The sequence below is a fragment of the Photinus pyralis genome, unplaced genomic scaffold (genome assembly GCF_008802855.1).
Source record: "Photinus pyralis isolate 1611_PpyrPB1 unplaced genomic scaffold, Ppyr1.3 Ppyr1.4_LG6, whole genome shotgun sequence".
In the NCBI taxonomy this organism is placed as follows: domain Eukaryota; kingdom Metazoa; phylum Arthropoda; class Insecta; order Coleoptera; family Lampyridae; genus Photinus; species Photinus pyralis.
In genome coordinates this window covers 43,846,798-43,867,564 of record NW_022170663.1, presented here as the reverse complement: position 1 = coordinate 43,867,564, position 20,767 = coordinate 43,846,798, and the positions used below count along the sequence as shown (strand labels likewise).

Sequence of the window (20,767 nt, the reverse complement as noted above, 5' to 3'; positions counted from 1 at the left end):
AGCGAATATTGAAATACGAGGCCCCTATACTTTAATTTCCGAATCAAGTAGTGTAGTGTTATTTTACTGACGAGTTCTGTATTAAATTTGACCGAAAATCGTATTTTTTAATATAAAATTTCAATTTGCATATAGAACTTTTGATTAATGTCAATCTGTCAGTGATGACAGGAGTAATGTGACAGGTGCGGCTGGAAAGTGACAGGCGGCAGGAAAAGTAGTCGGGTCTGCCCAAAATTTCCTCACATAAAGAAGGCATTAAAATGAAAGTTTCACGACGATTTTGGGTAAAAGATCAGCCAAAAACTGCTATTCGTATGAATAAACAATTATCGTTGAATTATGTTCCATTCATAGGTTCAAAATGCTTGAAGGGCTGCCCTTTTCGCCCGTACTTGTAGGAACCTCTCTATAGTTGTTTTTCTGTTGCCTTTTCATCCTTGACCTTCCAGTCAATATCTTCGGGACATTGTTATCAGCGAATATGCAATAAACAATGATATTAGGTATCTTATTATAACCTTTAATTGGGTCAGATTTATTCAGTTTCTTTGTCCTCGATTTGCGTACAGTTAACTATGCCTTTCAGTGTGACAAGGTCACGTCTACCTCATTTTTTAATTAAACTTTAATTATACCTAAATTGTAGGCGGAATATACTTTCGCAAAAGCTAACGGTACCCGCGCATTTTCAAACGCTCGCGAACCGCGGGACACGTGTCGTATCTGCGGTTTGTGCGTGCAAGAGAAGGATAGTGGAGTGATGAAATCATGGCAGTAGGGACGTTGCTTTTCCAGAGCGATTACGGTTAATAATTACTTGATAACATGTTGCCCCGCATGAAGGTTTATCGAAGGAAATTTATTCAATATACACGTTAGTGATAAAACGAATTGGTTCACCATATGGTCGCGTACCGTATAAATGGGGAAACTAACCTTACATCTCATCTGTTGATTTTGTTTTGTTATTTGTTGTCGGTGTGAAGTTGAGTGACGTACATACAAAATGTTAAGCGGGAATATACTGTGGATATCCTCGTTGGTAGTAATTCTAACAAACGGTATTGATCTTTCAGAAAACGCGACGCTAACCAATAAGGATTTGAAAAAATACAAACATCTGATCGAAGGTCAAGGATTGTACTCGACGGAAGACGAAGTGACAATTTTAACCGCGTTTAATTTTAAAAACGAAATTTACAATGCGTCGCACTCTTCTCTCGTCGAATTTTACAACAGTTGGTGTGGTCACTGTCAGCGATTTGCACCCTCGTGGAAAGCTCTCGCGGCCAGTCTGAAACAGTGGAAGGATGTCGTCGTTATTGCGGCCATCGACTGCAACGACGAAGATAACTCGCAACTGTGCCGAGATTTCGAAATTATGGCCTATCCGACTCTGCGGTACTTTCACGAAAATTACAAGGAGGGAGCGCAAAATATAGGGGTGGAAGTGGAGAAGGGCGACGACGTTTACAGCCAAAAAAGACACTTGATACAGCGCATAATTCAAGAGCAAACCGAGCGGAGGGGTACGCAATTTCCTTCTCTTCTTCCAATTTCCGCGCGCGACGTTAGCAGTCTTCGCCACTCCGTTCCAAGACAAACCAAGTACGCATTTGTGATAATTGATACTGCACATTCCGTTATAGGAGCAGAACTCGCCATGGACTTGCGACACGTTCCCAATGTCATAGTGAAAAGCGCCGGAAACAATTCGGAACTGCTCGCAGCGACTGGAGTCAAGCTTCTACCAGCTCTTCTCATTGTAGACGAGAAAAATAACGTAAAAGTACTGCAAGAGGCGTTACCGTCGACAGACATCGCGCGAAATACCATCAAAGAGTATCTGTCTTCCATGCACATTTCCATCCCTAACGTAACTCTCAAGGGTGAGCTTTTTACCGGAAAGTGGATCAACGCCAAAGTACCCGATATGTCCGAATTGATGGAGGCGCGCGAAAAGGAGAATCTCAGACAAAGAATAAAGCAAATGGGGGACGTAGTGTTTCAAGCCGACCTAGAGACGGCTCTCAGATACTCGTTCAAGCTTGAAGTGGGTTCCGTGAAGACCATCTCGGGCGAGCGCCTCACAGCCTTGGTGGATTACGTCTCGATTCTGGCAAAGTATTTCCCGTTCGGAATTGCCGGAAAACAGTTTCTGCACGAATTAAAACGCAAGATATTGGAGGCCGGCGAGGTTCTCCAAGGTTCGGATGTCAGCGCGTGGCTTCGCGACGCCGAACCCGAAGATCGCCGGGTCTTCTCTTCTCCCGCCCAGTGGTTGGGTTGTCAAGGGAGTGCGAAGAATTACCGCGGATACCCGTGCGGATTGTGGAAGTTATTCCATTATCTCACCGTAAGTGCCGCCGAACACAACTGGGATAACTCGGAGCATCATCCGCGAGAGGTTTTGGACGCGATGCACGGGTACATAAAGAACTTCTTTGGGTGCAGCGAGTGCAGTCGCCACTTTCAGGAGATGGCCCTAAAAAAAGACATGAAAGGCGTGAGTTCCCTTGACACCTCCATTTTGTGGCTGTGGATGGCCCATAACGAAGTTAACAAGCGTCTGGCGGGCGATACGACCGAAGATCCGGAGTTTCCCAAGGTACAATTCCCTCTTCCAGGACGGTGCCCGGCGTGTAGGACGAACAACACCTGGAATTTGCAAGACGTCGTCGGATACATGAAGCAAGTCTACAGCAGCATTAACGTCCGCTACATCGGATCGGATACCAGAATTCTGCATTTGGGCTTGGAAGGATCTTCCACTAACGATTCGACGACGTTCTTTCTGAAAAACGTGGATCCCAGTACGTGTTTCATACTTTACGTGGTTTGTTTCTTTTTATTATGTTTACTAATCCGTCTGTTTTTAAAGCGGGGTTACAAGAAAAAGATGTACGTGCATGACCTCCTGGGAAAGGTTTGAGAGAGAAAGAGACAGTGACGACGGCGCGTTTCAATTATTTGCTCCTAAGGGCGGTCTTCCGGGGGTAAGGTTTCAATTTGTAAGACTAGAAAACTAGACATCACATGACACGTAGCGTTGAAACTAGGATTAAGACTGAATCATAAGCCAACTTATTTTAGGTGTTTGGATTTTTTGTAAATATTGTATAAATATATTATTATTTATTTTTACATATTTTTCTTTTTTTACGCATTCCAATTCGTCCAGTGATATATTTTCCATATTTCATGTGAATTAGCAGCATCAGCAATAAATATGCATCAAAATATGCAAAAGTATGCAGACATTGGGGCGCGGACATTAGCATTAGGACGCAGGTACGTAGTTTCATCCCTTGTACTTAAAATAAAGCAAGGAGCCATCAAATTCGCGTTTTTCTCGAAAATCGCGAGCGGCCGGGGGCCCACGGCCCGGCCTCCCGTCGAGTGGCGACGCGTTTGGGTTACGGCCCCCCCTTCTTTTTCGAGTTTCAGGAGGGGTCCGCGTTAGTGTCGCGAAGGGAGGGGAAGACGCAGAGCGGCGCGCGCGACGTTCCGTCTCCGGACTCGGGAGGGACCAGTCTGCGTCCTAATGTCCGCGTCCCAGTGTCTGCGTCCTTATGCCTGCGTCCTAATGTCCGCGGCCTAATGTCTGCGGTTATGCCTGCGTCCTAATGTCCGCGGCCTAATGTCTGCGGTCTACTGTCTTGCGGTCTAATGTCCGCGTCCTAATGTCTGCATCCTAAACTCCTGCGGCCCATTGCCATAGCGCCAGAAAAATGTTTATTACAAATGTTTCTTTAATCATTATATAATAATTGACGTTTTTAAAACAAGGGTCAGATAAAAAAGTTTTCGTACCTAATCTCATTTTCAAATTCAAGGCATTTCAAAATTCAAGAGATTCAAACATTTGAAAAAAGATGTAAAAAAAGTAAAAAAAAATAATTCAATACAAAACAATTCTTGAATTTTTTTAATTTTTTTAAAATTTAATTAATAGTAATTTTTTGAATTTGTTTAATTACATTTTGGAAAAGAGAATTTAATATGCTATCTTTTTAGATTAAAATATACATAAAATATTGTATTGAATTGTGCTAGAGGCATGAAATTTTTTGCAATAGGTAGCCTACCAGACGGCCTTCAAATTGTGTTGTCTTAAAGGGGGGCGGCTCCTCCATAAATTATTTCCTAAGCCGCTGGAACTAAAACTTGCATAATTTGACATGCGACAACCAATTTGCCTCAAATATTTCATACGTATGATTCTGGTTGTGCCCAATAAAATATTTGAAGGGGGGGGGATAACACTTAAAAACATTTTGGTATTCTAATGTAGGTTTATATAAACTATAGTTATCTTTCGCGACTCCTTTTCAAAATGGGTGAGGGGGTTTGTTAGAAATTGATTTTATTTTTCATGGTATTCTAACTAAAAGTATCAACGAAAGCAACTGTGTTCTACCAACTACCGCTCTTCTTCTTTACCTCTTATCAAAATGGCGGAGTTAGGGGGGGAGAACTTTTAACATTCATGGTACTTCAATGAAAGGACTCGACGATAGAAATTCAATGGTACCAACCACAGACCGATTTATTAACGAGCTCCTAGCGACTTTATAATTTTGTTGTGTCTGTCCGTCCGTCCGTTAGCACGATAACTCATAAACGAATGAACCGATTACGATGAAATTTTGCAGGTGGTTTCTTTATCAAATTTGTAGATCGGAGTTCGTGAATTGGCAATGTAGCCCAAAAAATAAAGTAGGCCCTTTTGACATCTCTGTTAGTTATGAACCGAATTGCATGAAATTCAATATAGCATAGCTTTAGCCATATAAAACAATTCCAAAAGTTGAACCTAATCGATCAGCATTCACAGTGCCCTTTGCGCATCTCGACCATTTACAGACCGAATTGCAAACTTTCTTATTTATGAAGGTATTTAAATGAAATTGGATACATAGCCACTTGGAATAAAAGTAAATTTAACCCCAGTTTCAAAATTTGGTTTTGCGCATGCGCAGTGCCAACTTCCTTATTTATGGAGGCAATTAAATAAAATTTGATACATAGGCACTTGGAATAAAACCAAATTTTACGCCAGTTTCAAAATTTCGTTTTGCGCATGCGCAGTGCCAACTTTCTGATTTATAGAAGGATTTAAATGAAATTTGGTACATAACCACTTGGAATAAAAGCAAATTTAACGTCAGTTTCAAAATTTGGTTTTGCGCATGCGCAGTGCCAACTTTCTTATTTATGGAGGGATTTAAATAAAATTTGATACTTAGCCACTTGGAATAAAAGTAAATTTAACGCCAATTTGGTTTTGCGCATACGCAGTGATAACTTTCTGATTTATAGGGGGATTTAAATGAAATTTGGTACATAATCACTTTGAATAAAAGAAAATTTAACATCAGGTTTAAAATTTGGTTTCGCACATGCTATAGCCATACCCAGGAGCTCGTTTCCTATATTTGTTTAATTTATTTCTTTTGATATTTAGTCTGTAGAACCATATAGGAATAATAAAATGTTTTTTGTATATATTATAACTTTTTCTACGATTTGCATCTCCTTTATTATTATAATTAGAGTAATTTTAGTTAAATATTTTAAAGTTTTCACGATATTTCCACCTATTCCTTCTTGTATTTGCCTGCGCTTTATATAATCTGTAATAAATTTAAAAATTTTAATTTCTGGTATCATAGTATAATACAAACTGGTATGATTACCTAGGTGTTTTTATGTTAGTGATCGCCCTCCTCCGAACCGGCTGAACCGATTTTTATGGAATTTTTTAAAATATTTGATAGGTATCAGAATAGGTCGTGAAGTATATTTCATAGGTACCGCTAGTAGGTGATTAGTTCGCTGAGTATGCGAGGTGAGGCGGCGCAACGTGCGCCGCCGGAACAAAGCCTATGTTCCACCCAAAAAAGAAACATTTCCCAAAGGCGGTACGAAGTTCGCGGGGTCTGCTAGTGTCTCTGCAACTATGGCCAAATATGTTGACATAAAACATCAGTCTCAGTCCTAGCTATTTGTTTCCAAGCAACCCTTTTTAATGGACTAATTGAAAATCAATAATCAAATAGGTATCCGAAATATTACGTTATAGAAAAATGGTCGGCGTTAGAAACCATATATTTCTGTTAAGGTTATTCATCAACATTTCCATAGAAAATATAATTAAGGTATACTTAAGTATACTTTAAGGCTAGATATTTACCATTGGATGTTATACAATATATAATCTAATTTCATGTGCAACAAACGATACCATCTTTAAGGGCAGGTATCTCTAACTGGATCATTGAACGTCATAAAGGAGGACAGTTACATTAATACAAAGCTAGGATATTAATTATTACAGAGACACACCGCGTAGATCAATGGAAAAGCATTATGGTCGTTTTAGATAGCGTGAACGGACTGAAAAAAGATCATTAGTGAAATTGTGTAATGATGTCCTCGATTACCTTAACGATGTCAACGCCGGTCATAGTTTTTACTAGATCCGGCACTTTTGTGACGATACTCAATACTTCCGATGTTAGTTTCGCGGCGCCTATTTCACCGTGACCACTAGAAACCATGGTGATTTTCTTCGCCTGCGAAAGAGGTGCTGCGACCTCTGCGGCCACCTTCGGTAACACATCCAAAAACATATCAATCATCGCCGCCTCCCGATACTCCTTCCAAGCCTCGGCCTTTTTGGCCATCTGCTCGGCTTCAGCTTTCGCCTTTGCAGCTATCGCAAAAGCTTCGGCCTCCCCTTTTAATCGAACCGCCTCGGCTTCCGCCTCCGCCTCCAAGATAATCCTATTATGATTGGCTTCGGCCAACTTCTCCAGGCGAAATCTTTCCGCTTCCGCCGGTCGACGTACGGTAGCCTCCAGTTCTCGCTCGCGTCTTGCAATCTCCTGCTGCTGTACGGCGATTTCTTGCGTGCGCTCTACCACCTTGATTTGCATTTGCTCCTCTTTGATCCTCTGCTTAGTCTTGGCAGCCTGGAGATCGTACGCCAATTCCGCCTCGGCCTTTTTCGTTTGCACTTCAACATCGTAGGCGGCTTTTTTCAATTCGAAATCTCGCCGAGACTTTGCTACCTGCGTGTCGTTTAGAAAAACGGAAGCCATCCGCTGCTCTTCCGCTATCGCTTCTTTAATTTGTGCCTCAGCGCGCGCCTCTGCTTCACCAATACGCGCGTCTCGCTTCACCTCCGCAGTTCTAGCCATACCCAAACTTTTTAAGTAACCCTAATACATAGTAAATAAACACAATAGCGCATTCTAAAGTTTGTACACATACCTTAGCACCCTTTAATGCAAGAAAAGAAAACAATTGTCAATGCTCGAAAGTAAATTGTATAAAACGCTCACCTCCTCGTCTCTGATATCCTTCAAGGTGTAAGAGACTACAGTAATTCCCATGTTAACCAAATCGGAGGACGCAACTTCAAAAACTTGCTTGCTGAACTTCTTCCGGTCCTTGTAGATTTCCTCGACGGTCATGGATCCCATAATCGCCCGTTGGTGGCCCTCTAGCGTTACCAAAGCAATGTGCTGTATCTCAATTTCCTTTTTCCCCAAGAATTGTTCGCACGCAGCCAAAAGCATTTCCTCGTTTTGCCCCTGTATTTTCACCTGTGGCACTTTAATTAATCTACGCCCGTACCGCCCCTCAGTTACATACCTGTGCGATTCCTGTTACTGATATTGGCACTCCTTGGCTTGTATACACTGTGGGACTATCCACTTGTAAAGTCATGGTGTTTAGCGAAATTCTAAAAGATGTAGGTAATGTACCGAGCGATAAGGGTCGAATTACAAACCTTTGAATGCTTTGAATAATGGGCCAGATGAAAGCCCTTCCTCCTGGAACGAGATGCGGTTTGCCGTAGCAGCAACCTAGAGTTAGTCGTTTACCGTAAAATTACAACCCTTGGCATCGCTTACCCGAGATGACTAATGCTTCATTTGGACCACACGTGACAAATCCCCAAGTCATTTTCAAGCAACTTTCCTTCAATGTTTGTATTTACAAAGCGTGTAAATTTATAAAAATATGACTACAATACTTTTACTACAAAACTAACGTAAAGGCGACGACGTCGGGAAACGCTCTACTGTAAAAGAGGGTGTTGACGCAAGCGCCCTTTATACATTCAACAATTGATTAATTTTGAGATACAGTCTTTCGGACGCCGATATTTATACAAGAGGTTTTCTATTGGGGTCATATTCCATGAATAATCTAATTGGGATAATAGTTGGCTGTATAGGTGGAATGTAGAGCATCCCTTATTGTGTGGACGAACTAATGAACTCAGAACTTTTCTTTGACCTCAAAACATTATAAATATACCACAACAAATATTCGGTTATATGAATAATTAATTAAGTACACGTTCTGTTATTTTATTCATGCTATTTTTCCGTTTTCGCTTAAATATGCTATATAAATTGCTTAAATGCTAACAGCAAAAGAAGGACATTATACTTGCAAAATTATTTTATGTGATTACAAGTAAAGAAATACCGAAGTTACTGTAGGTAGGTAACAAACTGTCGACGTTATGAAGGATATGGCCAAAAGTATAATTTATTTTAGAATATTCTCTGTAGACCAATTTCGAAAAAAAATTCAAAGGGCTGTAACTTTTGAACTAGTAGCCCAATCTTGGAACTGTTTGAAATTGTGGATTCTACAGCCCACATTCTATAAGAAATTTTTTTTCCGGGTCGATCTGAGACAATTTTTTTTTCGGGGCTCAAAAAAAGGCAGTGTATAACCTTCCTTTTTTACCAAAAATCGACTACACCAAAATTTCTCGGGAAAACACTTTTTCTTATTAATTTGGTGCGTAGAATCCAAAACAATTCGTACTTTTTCGATCAGACTTCTCAATCAAAAGTTATAGACTAGAAACCAATTTCGAAAGAAAATTCAAAGGGCTGTAACTTTTGAACTAGTAGCCCAATCTTGGAACTGTTTGAAATTATGGATTCTACAGGCCACATTCTATAAGAAAATTTTTTTTCCGGGTCGATCTGAGACAATTTTTTTTTCGGGGCTCAAAAAAAGGCAGTGTATAACCTTCCTTTTTTACCAAAAATCGACTGCACCAAAATTTCTCGGGAAAACACTTTTTCTTATTAATTTTGGTGCGTAGAATCCAAAACAATTCGTACTTTTTCGATCAGACTTCTCAATCAAAAGTTATAGACTAGAAACTAGGGAATGCAATACCGGGATCGCGGGATCCCGCAGCATTTTTGCGGGATTAATACCGCACATAAACGGAGCGGGATCCCGCGGGAATTGCGGGACTGAGGAATTTGTCGACCAAGGTGGGAATAGAAGTTCACCTTTTTTGTGCTTTGCAAATTACAGGTGAGGTTTTTTTGAGTTCTAAGTTAGGATGAAGGTACTATTTTTTGAATTTGTGATAATTATTGATTTATTTTAATACAGATGTTAACCGCACAAAATTGCTTAGTACTTATTTAAAATTTTGCGGGATCCCGCGGGATTAGCATCTAATGATCCCGGAAATACCGGGATTGAGATTTTGCTGCGGGATTGCATTCCCTAGTAGTACCTATAAACGCCACTTGGTAAAATAATATAATAACATAATAAATGGTATATTTATTAAATAGCTAAATTCGATGATTTAGTCGTGAGGCAGCACTGAAATAGGCAGCGAAAGTCAGGGGCGATAGCGAAAATGTTCAATTCGCCAGGTAATGAAAAAGAGGAGCTGAGAAATCATACAAAAGACACTCTGGCAATAAAGCAGAAAAGCCGCCGCACTCTTGTGATTGACTAAAACGTGATCAAGTTCAGTTTGAAAATGCTATTGCATCCAATGACATTTCAAGTATCGCCGCTGAAATCGCATTTTTCACAGAAAAACTAAAATATGTCAAAAACGGCTAAATTTAGATAATATACCTACATGAAACGTATTATAAAATCTTACGTAGAATCATAACATATGGTAAAATATAAAATAATATATAGGGTGTTATATTTAAAATAGGCAAGTGTGCTTCAACTTCCGGTATAACCAGAAGTGTCACCAACTCGAAAATATGTTAGCGGAATTCCTCTAATCGAAATTAAAATATTGTCAAAGTTTTACAATATTTCAAGGTCCGTTTTTCGAGATATGCATAGCCGATATTCGTCGTGGGGCATCCTGTGTAGTTAGTCAAATTCAAATTGCAACTTATGTATGATTCACCTGAGCTAGTGAGAGTTAAGGTTTAAAAAAAACAACAATTTTCGTCAACATCAGAAGATAGAATTTGAACTAGAAATCCAAAAATAAAATTTTCGTTGAAAAAGTATTGGGATTTTAAGAATGGATTGAGAAATATGAATATTGAAAAGATCCCAATGAAGGAAAATTTTACTTTTGAATTTCTAGTTCAAATTATATGTTCAGGTGACGAAAAGAGAGCGAGCAGAAGAAGAAGACTTCAAAACTCTGTAGCTCTTATGAAAGTATTTTGCATATGCGCGACTTAACTTTTATATAATTTTCAATCAATGACGATTCCTCCATTCAACACTAACAAATAAGAAGATACCTATAGACAGATATACGTAAAGAACGGATATCTGTGCCTATAGGAAAGTTGAACGAAAATGGAAATGATGAAAGACATGGAAATCCATTCATTTCGAAGAGATCTTTCTTTAAAGTACCACAAACGATATAGTTTTCCTTATAGCGAATATTCTAGAACTCCAGAGAGACATCGGGCCGCCACCAGCCGCTATCGATGCGCTATCAAGTCCATAGAGATTAGTTACCGGCCATAAGGGAGCATATGCATATAGCAACGGAACCCAGTGCAGCGCTGCTGAGCAGCCCAGTGTGAAGGGGCACTTACAAGTATTTACTTTGAATTTTGCAGTATTATGCTTCCTTTTATTCATATGGGCCATTGTGTTTCGTTTTCGTTTTCCACTCATGTATTGTAAATCTACATGTTATAAATTTGGGTACAATAAGTGAGTGATAAATAAGAATTATCTGTTATAAGCCAATCTATTTAAGGACTGGTATAAATTAAGTAACAGGTGGTCGGTTTAGGCTTCAAAGATTTTTTGATTTTACAAAAGTTGCCGGTATAGAAAATTTTATACGTGTACCGCTTCATAAGGAAATAGCACAGAACTAGTATTTTAGAAAATAAAGCGCTTTAAGATAACGGCGAGTGTTCAAGCGGGTAAGAGTCGAATCGTTACAGTGTTGCCGGTTCTAAAAAAGCGTTGTGGTCCAAGGTGCAAAACGATTCATTGGCCCGTATGAATAAAAGTAAGCAAATGCTTATACTTGCAAAATTCAAAGTAAATACTCGTAAGTGCTCCTTCGCACTGGGCGACTTAGCAGCGCTTCTAAGCAGAAGGACAGGCTTACTTTTATTCATACGGGCCATTGTGTTATATTTGGAGTGGCAAGTAACATTTAAGAACAAGTTTATTAATCAAAGTTGTGCACCTAATTTGCTTATACGAGGTAAAAAAGTTAAAGACAATTAATGCGTACTTTTGTTGGCTCTCAAAGCCCTAAGTTATAAAGGAAATTTTGGACGTTTCCATATTGCAGAACATTGGTAATTTTTCTCATAAGTAAACTAAAGTGGAACTAATAAATGGCGAGAAACCTGAAGCACGTTTGTGCCGAATTCAAATTCGTCAATCATCTTGCGAGATTCATCTTCAACGCGTAACCAAATATTTTTCACTTGACGATACAAAAGGTATGCTGGTATTATAAAAAAAGGCATTCCACCATCCAATTTTTCAATTCGCTGCTAGGAGAAAATCAGCTGCCAATAGGAGAATATTTCAAGTCATCAATAATGTAAATTAATTGAATTTAAATATCGACCGTTTTTGGGGGATTTTGTACACTTAAAGTCATTAAGCACCCATAATTTCGTCAAAAAATTACAGTACAATTTTCCGGTTGCGTGGCTAACGATTTTTAATATTCTGAAGTTATATGGCTTTCGGCTCAAACTTTCAATTGAAAATTGAATCTTCAGGCGATCTCAAAAATGGCGCATACAATTCACATGACTAGCCTTGGAAGCTAGGCGAAGAATTTCGTGTTCCGCTTACGTTACGTAGTTTTGCCCAGAAGGTTTGGCGAAAAATTCCTCTCCCCCACTCTTATGTACCTACTTGCCGAATCCTATACTCAAAATGGACCCAAGGAAACACCGATTCGAGTTATATTTTTTTACGTTTGTATACCCTGATGCTCCGTCACGACCGCTTTTAGAAGTGGCAAGTGGAAACACTGTAGCGTTTCGACTCTTATCTACATGAACACTCGTTTCTGATCTTAACACGCTTTATTTTCTTGCGTATTACTGATTAGTTCTGTTCTTTTTCATTATGAAGCGGTACACGTATAAAATTTCCTATACCGGGAAATTTGTAAATTGTAAAAAAAATCTTCTCAATCGAATTTTCGGGAGGAGAAATATATGAAGTTTGCATCTTAGAAGAAAGGGTGGAATAGAATTAGATTCGGGATGTGGAATGAATCCTACTTCAAGGTGAAAAGAATCCATTTGGACTTTACTGGTGTCAGTGGATGTGGAGTAGAAAAAGGCCTGCTATTATAGTGAAGAATTGGAGATAAAAATGGAGTGGAATGTATGGTTAAAAAAAGAAGAAGTAAGAACACGTGGGGAAACATTGGGAGATGATAAAGGAAGATGGAATAACAAACAGAGCATCGGTTTTAGCCAAGAATAAAGAAATCTTGGATAACAACCAAAATGATAAATTAGGTGAAGGTACGGACGAAAGCTAAACATTGAAGGACAGACTAAGGAAACAGTTTGTACAAAAAACTTAACACTGAACTAACTACTAAGAAAAGAAACGGATAAGGCCAGAGGACTTTCTCTGCTCTGGCTCTCCCTAAAAAACAAGATACAAAAAAAAGTTCAGAACATAGTGACACAAGTTATGGAGGAGAATATTGGGCAGAAACAGTTTGGTTTCAAAAGAGGAATGGGCACGAGCGACGCAATGGGGAGGCAAGAACGATCGAGTAAAGATATTTGGAAAAAGGAAAGACCGCCTGTGCAAGTTTTGTTGGCATTCTAAAGGTATTCGATTGGGTAAACTGGGAGAAACTGTGGGATATACAAACAGGGCGACTAATACGAAACAAAAGCAGAAACCATGGTTAGCTGCAAAAAGACGGGGAAGGAGTTAGACAGGGATAGTGTTTATCACCAATTCTGTTTAATTTATATGTAGAAGACAAGACGAAAATATGTCGGAGCACTGAACAGAGGAAAATATGATATTAACATCGGAGGAAAGGGGATTGTTAGTATACGATTTGTGGATGACACGATTGCATTTGCTGTGAGTGAAAAAGAGGAGAAGAATGTCATTCGGACGGATAAGATGAGCAAGTATTAGAGAGAAAAGAAAAGTATGTTAAAGATCATAAAACGAAGGAAGTAATCGAGGGAACTTGGTTGACGACCTGAAGGAAGGTGAATAAGAATATGAAGGAGTAAAGAGATGAGCAGAGGATAGAGAGTGGTGGAAAAGAATCATCAGAATCATCTCAACAGTTATGTTACTCAATAGGTTTTAACACCTTAGGCACAGATATATGTATATCTGTGCCTTAGGTGAACGTGGACTGGTACGTATAGGTATAATGACATTGTAATTATAAATACGACTATGAGTACCAAATTAGTGCACACAAATTTCTATGAACCGGTACCTACACTTGGAGTTAATTTGCAATATTTTGAAAGCGGATTTTAGTGGCAATTGCTTCATAAAAATTCTTGTATTCGTCGATTTCGATAAATTTCCGTCTCTGTTTTTTTGACACCGTATACGCGTAAATCCACGTTCCACCCCTTCGTAAGTACAGTAACTTTCGCGACAATGCATTCTGTAAGATCACGGTTTTGCACATGAGCTGCAAAGTAATCGGGGCGCCGAGATTGTGAGGCAGGGCATCCCATATATGTATAGGTATTAGCGTTCCATGTGCATTGCCCTATTAGTCTCAAAGTATTTCTGGCTATCTTGAGGGAAAGTATAATCTCGGCGCCCCGATTACTTTGCAGCTCATGTGCTCCGGGCCTTAGCAGCTTCAAGGTAAAGTATAGACCAGACAACAAAATGATGGCAACTGTTGAACACGACAACTTGTATCCAGTATGCCAACAGTATTGCGCGTCCAAACCAAAACGTAGTTGGGACAAGATGGGGCGACGGTTTATTGTCTGAGGAAACCTCGGATCTAATAAAACGGCAGAGCATAGCATCGTCCATGTGACCCTACGAAGCAATGGATTTGATGAAGGTTCAGTAGGCTTGTTACATGTGGCAACGGTCCAAAGGTCTGCCAGTTATCGAGTTCACAGGCATACAGATGGACTACATCACCGACTCCCCTATAAAGCCTGCATCGCTTTACTCTGCCTCTTAATAAATAATTACTAACAAAAAAGCAATTTAAACGAAAATATGTGAAGTAATATGGTAGATAAATGTTGACAACAACGTCCACACCCAGCGACAGCCACGCAAGTAACATACAACAACATCTTTTCATTTTTTGTCGCACAACATGTGCGTAGGTTGCCGAGTATCCATCAACTTGTTGCGGGCGATTGTTGTCTGGTCTGTACTTACCTTTACTAGTGCATAGGCAACTCATCTTACACATCGACCGTATTTTACTTTTCAATATGAATTGCATCGTTCTGGAGACCGTTGGTGGATTGCATTGCATATAAGTTGAACAATAAATAAATAAAAATGTTGTTTTTGTACCAGTACTGAAGTTACTGTTGGTTAAAATAAAGCCTAGCAATTACTGATTTTATACTTTTGTTAGTCCATTGTGGCTATTTTTACTATTGTTTATCGGTATAATGACCAATAACAATTTTATAATTTTAATTTTACATTAATTAATTGTTTCCAGAATAATTTGGAACGGGCACACTAAACGTGCTCATTAATATTTTTTCAAACACGATTATTACCGAGGTCAAACGCAATTCCTAAGTTTGATTATAACGTTGAGTGAAAATTCAATGATTATAATCAATTAAAGGAACTAAAAATACAAATACGAATCGTGCGCATGTCTAACTTACTTAGCAGCAGGTGATTTACACGCTTGCTTTTTTTACTAATTGTTAATCTTCCTGTTTTAAACATTAAAACATTGCAAGAAATTAATAATGGGGTGGGGATTTTATACATGCGGCCCCAACGAAGCTCTCGTTGTTTCAGGTAAGCAAAAATAAAAAATAGTTAAAGAAAATTAACGTTATAACAGAACTGGGCGTAAAAGTATGCGCACGCAGCGATAACTGGCGCGAAAATTATAAATTTTAAATTGCAGGTTGCTGCTACAGAAGGCCTCATGTGGTACCTGGCGGTCGCGTTTGGGTCTGGCCGTGTGTTCAGTTAGTTCAGAAGTACGTACACAATCGCCTTTTTCCTACAATAATTTTATAATTTCCAGAATATCCCTGAATACAATGACGCTACAAATCGATAGTCCAAAGGTGTATACGAGCCAAGGGGTGCCCATTTCAGTCTCGGGCGTCGCTCAAGTATGTATCAACACTGTACGGTGAAGTACTTACATATTTCAAAATAGGTCAAAATCCAGGGGCAAAATAAGGACATGCTCCTAGCCGCATGTGAGCAATTTTTGGGGAAAAAGGAGTCGGAGGTGCAACATATTGCTTTGGCTACGCTCGAAGGCTATCAAAGGGCTATTATGGGCTCGATGACCGTGGAAGAAATTTATAAAGACAGAAAGAAGTTCAGTAGACAGGTTTTTGAAGTTGCCTCTTCAGACTTGGTTAATATGGGTATTACAGTTGTTTCGTACACACTTAAGGATATCAGTGATGATACGGTGAGTGCCCCTTTCAGTACGAGCTGAAGTAAATAAAACAATCAAAACGCGCCCATCACATTATATAATTTTTCAATGAGATCAAGGCCCCGAGTTCTTGATTAATCTTAGAAAGAGTTCTGATAATTAGGTTGTCATAAAAAATCAATTTTGACAATATGGGCGGCCTACGCCAACGCAGCATCAAAAGTAAACTTTTTTACTCGCCTAAAAATATCATTAATATAATTCTAAAATTTCTGATCAGTCACTAAAATAGTTCCGCGAAAAATCAATACAATAGACTTCGTCAAAAGTTCCGTCCAGATCTCCAAAATGCCACCAAAAACGTTCTCAACTATTTCTTATAGAAACGCGTGAAATATAATCATAACCGTTTTCTGTCTGCCCGTCTGTACCACTACTAGTGCTCCGGACTTGATAGGTGGATTGCATTCTTTTAACCTGAAGCATCATCATCCAACAAAAATTAAGGTGCTATACCTATGTTACTCCAATCAGAATTCAAACTATGTATATTTGGCATTTGGAATATTCTCCAAACTTTCTAACTGTAAGGTTTACCACAAGATTCGATTACGGAAACTCTCTAGAACGAGCAGAACTCGAATCCCATACCGTTTTCGAAAAAACCTTGTTGAAGTATTTTTCGAATCTTGAGGTACTATTTGGAACCCAAAAAGTCCATCTTGCCGACATCATTTTATGCCTTAATTGTATTTTGCTATCACTTTCTCAAAAAACATACATTCGTTTTCAAAGAATCTATTATAGTTGCTCACTTTTTATAGGGGTATTTACTCAGTTTGGGCATGGCTCGAACTGCTGAAGTAAAACGCGACGCCAGAATTGGCGAGGCGGAGGCACGCGCCGAGGCCACCATCAAAGAAGCGCTCGCCGAAGAACAGCGCATGGCTTCCGTATTGCATAACGACACGCTTATCGCAAAGGCCAAGCGCGATTACGAACTGAAAAAAGCCGCGTACGATTTGGAGGTGCACACCCAACGAGCGACAGCCGAGTTGGCCTACGACCTACAGGCCGCCAAGACAAAGCAGCGCATTCGTGAGGAAGAAATGCAGATCAAAGTTGTGGAGCGCACGCAGCAAATTGCCATACAAGAGCAGGAAACTTCCAGACGTCTTCAAGAGCTGGAGTCGACCATCAGACGTCCGGCGGAAGCCGAAAAATATCGTCTGGAAAAAATTGCAGAGGCCAATTGTAAGCGCGTGGTTTTAGAGGCGGAGGCGGAAGCTGAGGCGCTACGGTTGAAGGGGGAGGCGGAGGCGTTCGCCATCGAAGCTAAAGCTAAGGCCGAGGCAGAGCAAATGGCTAAGAAGGCCGAAGCCTGGAAGGAGTACAAACGAGCCGCAATGGTGGATATGTTTATGGATATTTTACCGCAAGTCGTTGCCGAAGTGTCTGCTCCTCTTTCTCAAGCAAATAAGATCACTATGGTATCTACTGGGCAGGGAGAAATAGGTGCCGCCAAGTTAACCAGTGAGGTGTTAACCATGGTCGCAGGAATTCCACAAGTAGTGAAGGCTATGACCGGAGTTGATTTAGTACAAGTAAGTCTATGTTTGTTAGTTCATTGCAAATTTAATCTTTTTTTTTAGAATTTGCAATCAATCCGCTCTGTTTAAGATGTTTCTGCCTTTCATTTTTCCTATGGACTATGGTGTTAGATACGTACCTACAGTATGCTCCTTTTAGTATGTTGTTTAGAATGTGTTCATTGTATTTTAGATCTTATTCTTCTCAAATAATGGGTACTCATATTTCTACATTTTTACGCAAAAGATTGTAATCATTTTGGTAATTGTTCATTTATGTTAACGTTTTAAAATATATTTTTTGCAATTAATTTGTTAATTTTAAGCCTAACCACATTTGGGTAGGCAACACATTATGCAATTCTCCTATAATTTCTTTTTAGAAAAGCAGATTTTTTTAAAATGGAGATCACAGGTATATTCTTTACGTGTGTCTGTTGGAAAACCAAGGAGTGGGGAGGAAACAGAAATGCAGGAAGAAAGGGCACTGAAAATGTGAAAGAGTTGTAACGGTCCCAATTTCATGCAAAAATCCATCCATCATAGTCCAAAAATACGTTCACTTCTAAATTCTTCCTTATTCGCGAAACTTTTTACCCCCATTGGCCCTTAGATCTTGTGGTACTGACTCTCTAACAGCTGGAGAAGTTAGATAACCACATCTTATTCTTCTCAAATAATATGGGTATTCATATTTCTACAAGTAAAACCGCCACATCCACGAACTTACCCAATTTGTTTTCGAAGCAGTGGTTAATGATAACTCCAACATAACAAGGGGCGGCGCACTACGATAGCAATACATCACACGATTTTACTTTGTTTTCCATCCCAACTTGTGGGTAATCCAGATTTGACCTCTTTAGGAGCTGAAATAGCAAGTGCTCTTGTTTTGGCATGTCCTTGAACTTTCTTCGCAATCTCTAATTTGTTGGAAACGGAGTCTTCCACAGAGGCTCCCTGCAACTGCAGAAGAAATGATGTCACAAATTTTTGATAGATTCTTTACTACTCTTTCATTCTTCTTTTATTGTTTGTTTTGATTTCTTCTATCGCTATATTATTGTATTTTTTGGTGTAGAATGCCACTTGTTATGTAAGCTTGTAGAGGGGGGATTGATGGCTGCAAAGCTTTTCCTACCCCTTAATAAAGAAATATTATTATTATTATTACGTTAACAATCCGTTTCCTTCCGTTGTCAGCTTACGTTACTAAAGCAAAATTCAAAAATGGAAAACTAAATAAATCAGTTACCTAGTTTAACGTTTCGTTTAGAGAAAAATCCATTTAGTTAATAGTCATATTTGGTTTATTTACAGCATACTTGTTTTTAATTTGGAAAATCTTCTGTGGATGAATGTTTACCTTGTATGTGGGATATATTTTGTAATCTAAACGATCATAGGTATTGATTCACATGCATGAGTGATAAGCTTCATGTTTCTTGTACAATTTTTACTTGGAGAACTGACGGACAAAGTGTCGTCATTGTCTATAACAGCCCTAAATTTTTACTTTACCATTATTATAGCATATTATAACATTATTGGTCCACATTAAAATTGTAGATTCACGATGAGAACGGTTACATATTTTAATTTTCTATGATCTGGGAAATCATAATTATAAATTCAATGTCCATACTACTTGTCACGGTACCACAACGGTATAATAAAGTGCTTCCACGATGTCTTTTATTCAATGACATTTTTTTGGGGTGAACTTAGTACCTACGCCCATGCATGTAGTAATGCATTGTACACACACGTGTAAAAAGTGGCTCCTTTGTTATCTTTAATAACATTGTGATGATTATGCCAGATAACAGACGTGGACAAATCGCCTTATCGCTTAGTTTGATTCGGGGTAAATAAATTATAATGTTGAGTTTTCTATTTGGTGATAAAATTAAGTACCTACATTCTTATTTGAAGTGGAAAACTAACGGAAATGTTCTAATGTAATCATAATAAGCATGTGTTGTATGAATAAACTAACTTCAGAGACATCATCCCCCAAAAATGTACTATCCTTAAATAGTTAGTGTCCAAGTTTAAAAAAGCGTGAAATTCATTTCAACCAAAACTCGCGAAATGTAAGATGTAAAAGAAAAGAAAAGCCACAATTTGTGCACACTTTTTGATTTAGACGAGGCGAGATTCATCTAGTTGACCGAGGGCTGAATAAATATGCATCCTTCACAATTCAAGTGTAAAAAGTTATTTGAAAACCTAGCCTGAAGCAAAAAGGATGTTTCTTTTTCAAATTTAGGTTGTTTCTATAGGTATGCAAGATTTGCAGGTCTAACATTTATCAAAACATAGTGGTGTTATGTTTGAATTACACCTACGTCACCCATTAATTTTGTAAATAAAAGAAAATTCAGTTTCAATCACGAAAATACAATTAATCAAATTATAGAAAATCAATGGCAAGGTTTCTATTTTTATAACATCACATTTGCACAGCTTTGGCCTCAGAATGCCTTTTCGGTAAAAAATGTATACCTGCTATATGCTCTTGGTATGCAAAGTTGACTGCATGCAGGATTATCCCCGAAACCTTTCCGGGAATTATTTACATATTTAGATTTTTTCTGTTTTGGGAATGATTACCATCCGTCCCAAGGTAGCAAAATGAGATCATTCTAGTTTCAAGAGTGGGTTTGGGTCTTGTCTTTGTAAATTCAGTTTTTTTTTGGGAAGTATGTCAATCAGAAAGCGCTTGGTTTCACCGTCAAAAGGAACGGTAAACTCAATCAACCAAGCACGTTTAAAAGCTAATTTGTTTGCCGACAGACTAATTATATAATTGCGTTATTGGAATTTCACGTTTACGTGTCTCTGGAATTTTTTTAGGTAACAAGAGATTTAATTAGTTATTTTCGTTTTTCCGTTCCTCGGTATATATGATAGAGGAAGCGACACTTACCTTTGCTGGACTTTCGTAAATTTCGAAAAGCTCGACGGAGAAAATCGCTTATATATGTATTCAAAACTGGTGGCGCGCACTGAAAACTTTGAAAGTTGCGAGTTTCGCGAACGAAAAGACGCTCGAGAAGACTGTGATGGTTAGCGTTTGGTATTTATTGGAAGCGAGCAGGTTGTGAGCGCCGTGGCGCTTGAAGAGCGTCTTTATACCGCCATGACATGCGCGTCGTTCGTCTGTTTGATAACCATAGGTGATGGCTTTAACACGGTTGATTAAGAGTAAAGGCGTTGATTATGCGATCGGGCGTTAATTCCGATTTCCAGTTTTATGCAAATTTTATTACATTCGGCT

At 38.9% G+C, this 20,767-nt stretch overlaps 3 protein-coding genes across 3 annotated transcripts; 2 read left to right on the top strand and 1 right to left on the bottom strand.

The window, feature by feature from the left end:
- The first annotated feature begins 583 nt into the window (after positions 1-583).
- Positions 584-3,147, top strand: LOC116173809 (sulfhydryl oxidase 2). The gene is made up of 2 exons (XM_031491517.1): positions 584-2,816; positions 2,885-3,147. Exons 1-2 carry the CDS (start codon positions 1,010-1,012, stop codon positions 2,914-2,916), a joined length of 1,839 nt encoding a protein of 612 aa, XP_031347377.1. The 5' UTR covers positions 584-1,009; the 3' UTR covers positions 2,917-3,147.
- Positions 3,148-6,098: 2,951 nt separating this feature from the next.
- LOC116173921 (flotillin-1) lies at positions 6,099-8,098 on the bottom strand. The gene is made up of 7 exons (XM_031491662.1): positions 7,929-8,098; positions 7,805-7,880; positions 7,666-7,756; positions 7,353-7,616; positions 7,282-7,290; positions 6,450-7,229; positions 6,099-6,402 (listed from the first exon to the last, which is right to left on the bottom strand). Exons 1-7 carry the CDS (start codon positions 7,978-7,980, stop codon positions 6,385-6,387), a joined length of 1,290 nt encoding a protein of 429 aa, XP_031347522.1. The 5' UTR covers positions 7,981-8,098; the 3' UTR covers positions 6,099-6,384.
- Positions 8,099-15,122: 7,024 nt separating this feature from the next.
- Positions 15,123-17,795, top strand: LOC116173920 (flotillin-1-like). The gene is made up of 6 exons (XM_031491660.1): positions 15,123-15,291; positions 15,404-15,479; positions 15,527-15,617; positions 15,665-15,928; positions 16,720-17,499; positions 17,548-17,795. Exons 1-6 carry the CDS (start codon positions 15,240-15,242, stop codon positions 17,572-17,574), a joined length of 1,290 nt encoding a protein of 429 aa, XP_031347520.1. The 5' UTR covers positions 15,123-15,239; the 3' UTR covers positions 17,575-17,795.
- The last annotated feature ends 2,972 nt before the right edge of the window (positions 17,796-20,767 follow it).

What these genes read in the sequence shown, in the direction of transcription:
- LOC116173809 (XM_031491517.1), top strand. Translation starts at nt 1,010, where the DNA reads ATGTTAAGCGGGAATATACTGTGGATATCCTCGTTGGTAGTAATTCTA. An exon ending in TCTGAAAAACGTGGATCCCA is followed by an intron (nt 2,817 to 2,884) that starts GTACGTGTTTCA and finishes CTGTTTTTAAAG; the next exon opens with CGGGGTTACAAGAAAAAGAT.
- LOC116173921 (XM_031491662.1), bottom strand. Translation starts at nt 7,980, where the DNA reads ATGACTTGGGGATTTGTCACGTGTGGTCCAAATGAAGCATTAGTCATC. An exon ending in ATTATTCAAAGCATTCAAAG is followed by an intron (nt 7,757 to 7,804) that starts GTTTGTAATTCG and finishes TACATCTTTTAG; the next exon opens with AATTTCGCTAAACACCATGA. An exon ending in CAGTAACAGGAATCGCACAG is followed by an intron (nt 7,617 to 7,665) that starts GTATGTAACTGA and finishes AAAGTGCCACAG; the next exon opens with GTGAAAATACAGGGGCAAAA.
- LOC116173920 (XM_031491660.1), top strand. Translation starts at nt 15,240, where the DNA reads ATGGGGTGGGGATTTTATACATGCGGCCCCAACGAAGCTCTCGTTGTT. An exon ending in TGTGTTCAGTTAGTTCAGAA is followed by an intron (nt 15,480 to 15,526) that starts GTACGTACACAA and finishes TATAATTTCCAG; the next exon opens with AATATCCCTGAATACAATGA. An exon ending in CCGGAGTTGATTTAGTACAA is followed by an intron (nt 17,500 to 17,547) that starts GTAAGTCTATGT and finishes CTTTTTTTTTAG; the next exon opens with AATTTGCAATCAATCCGCTC.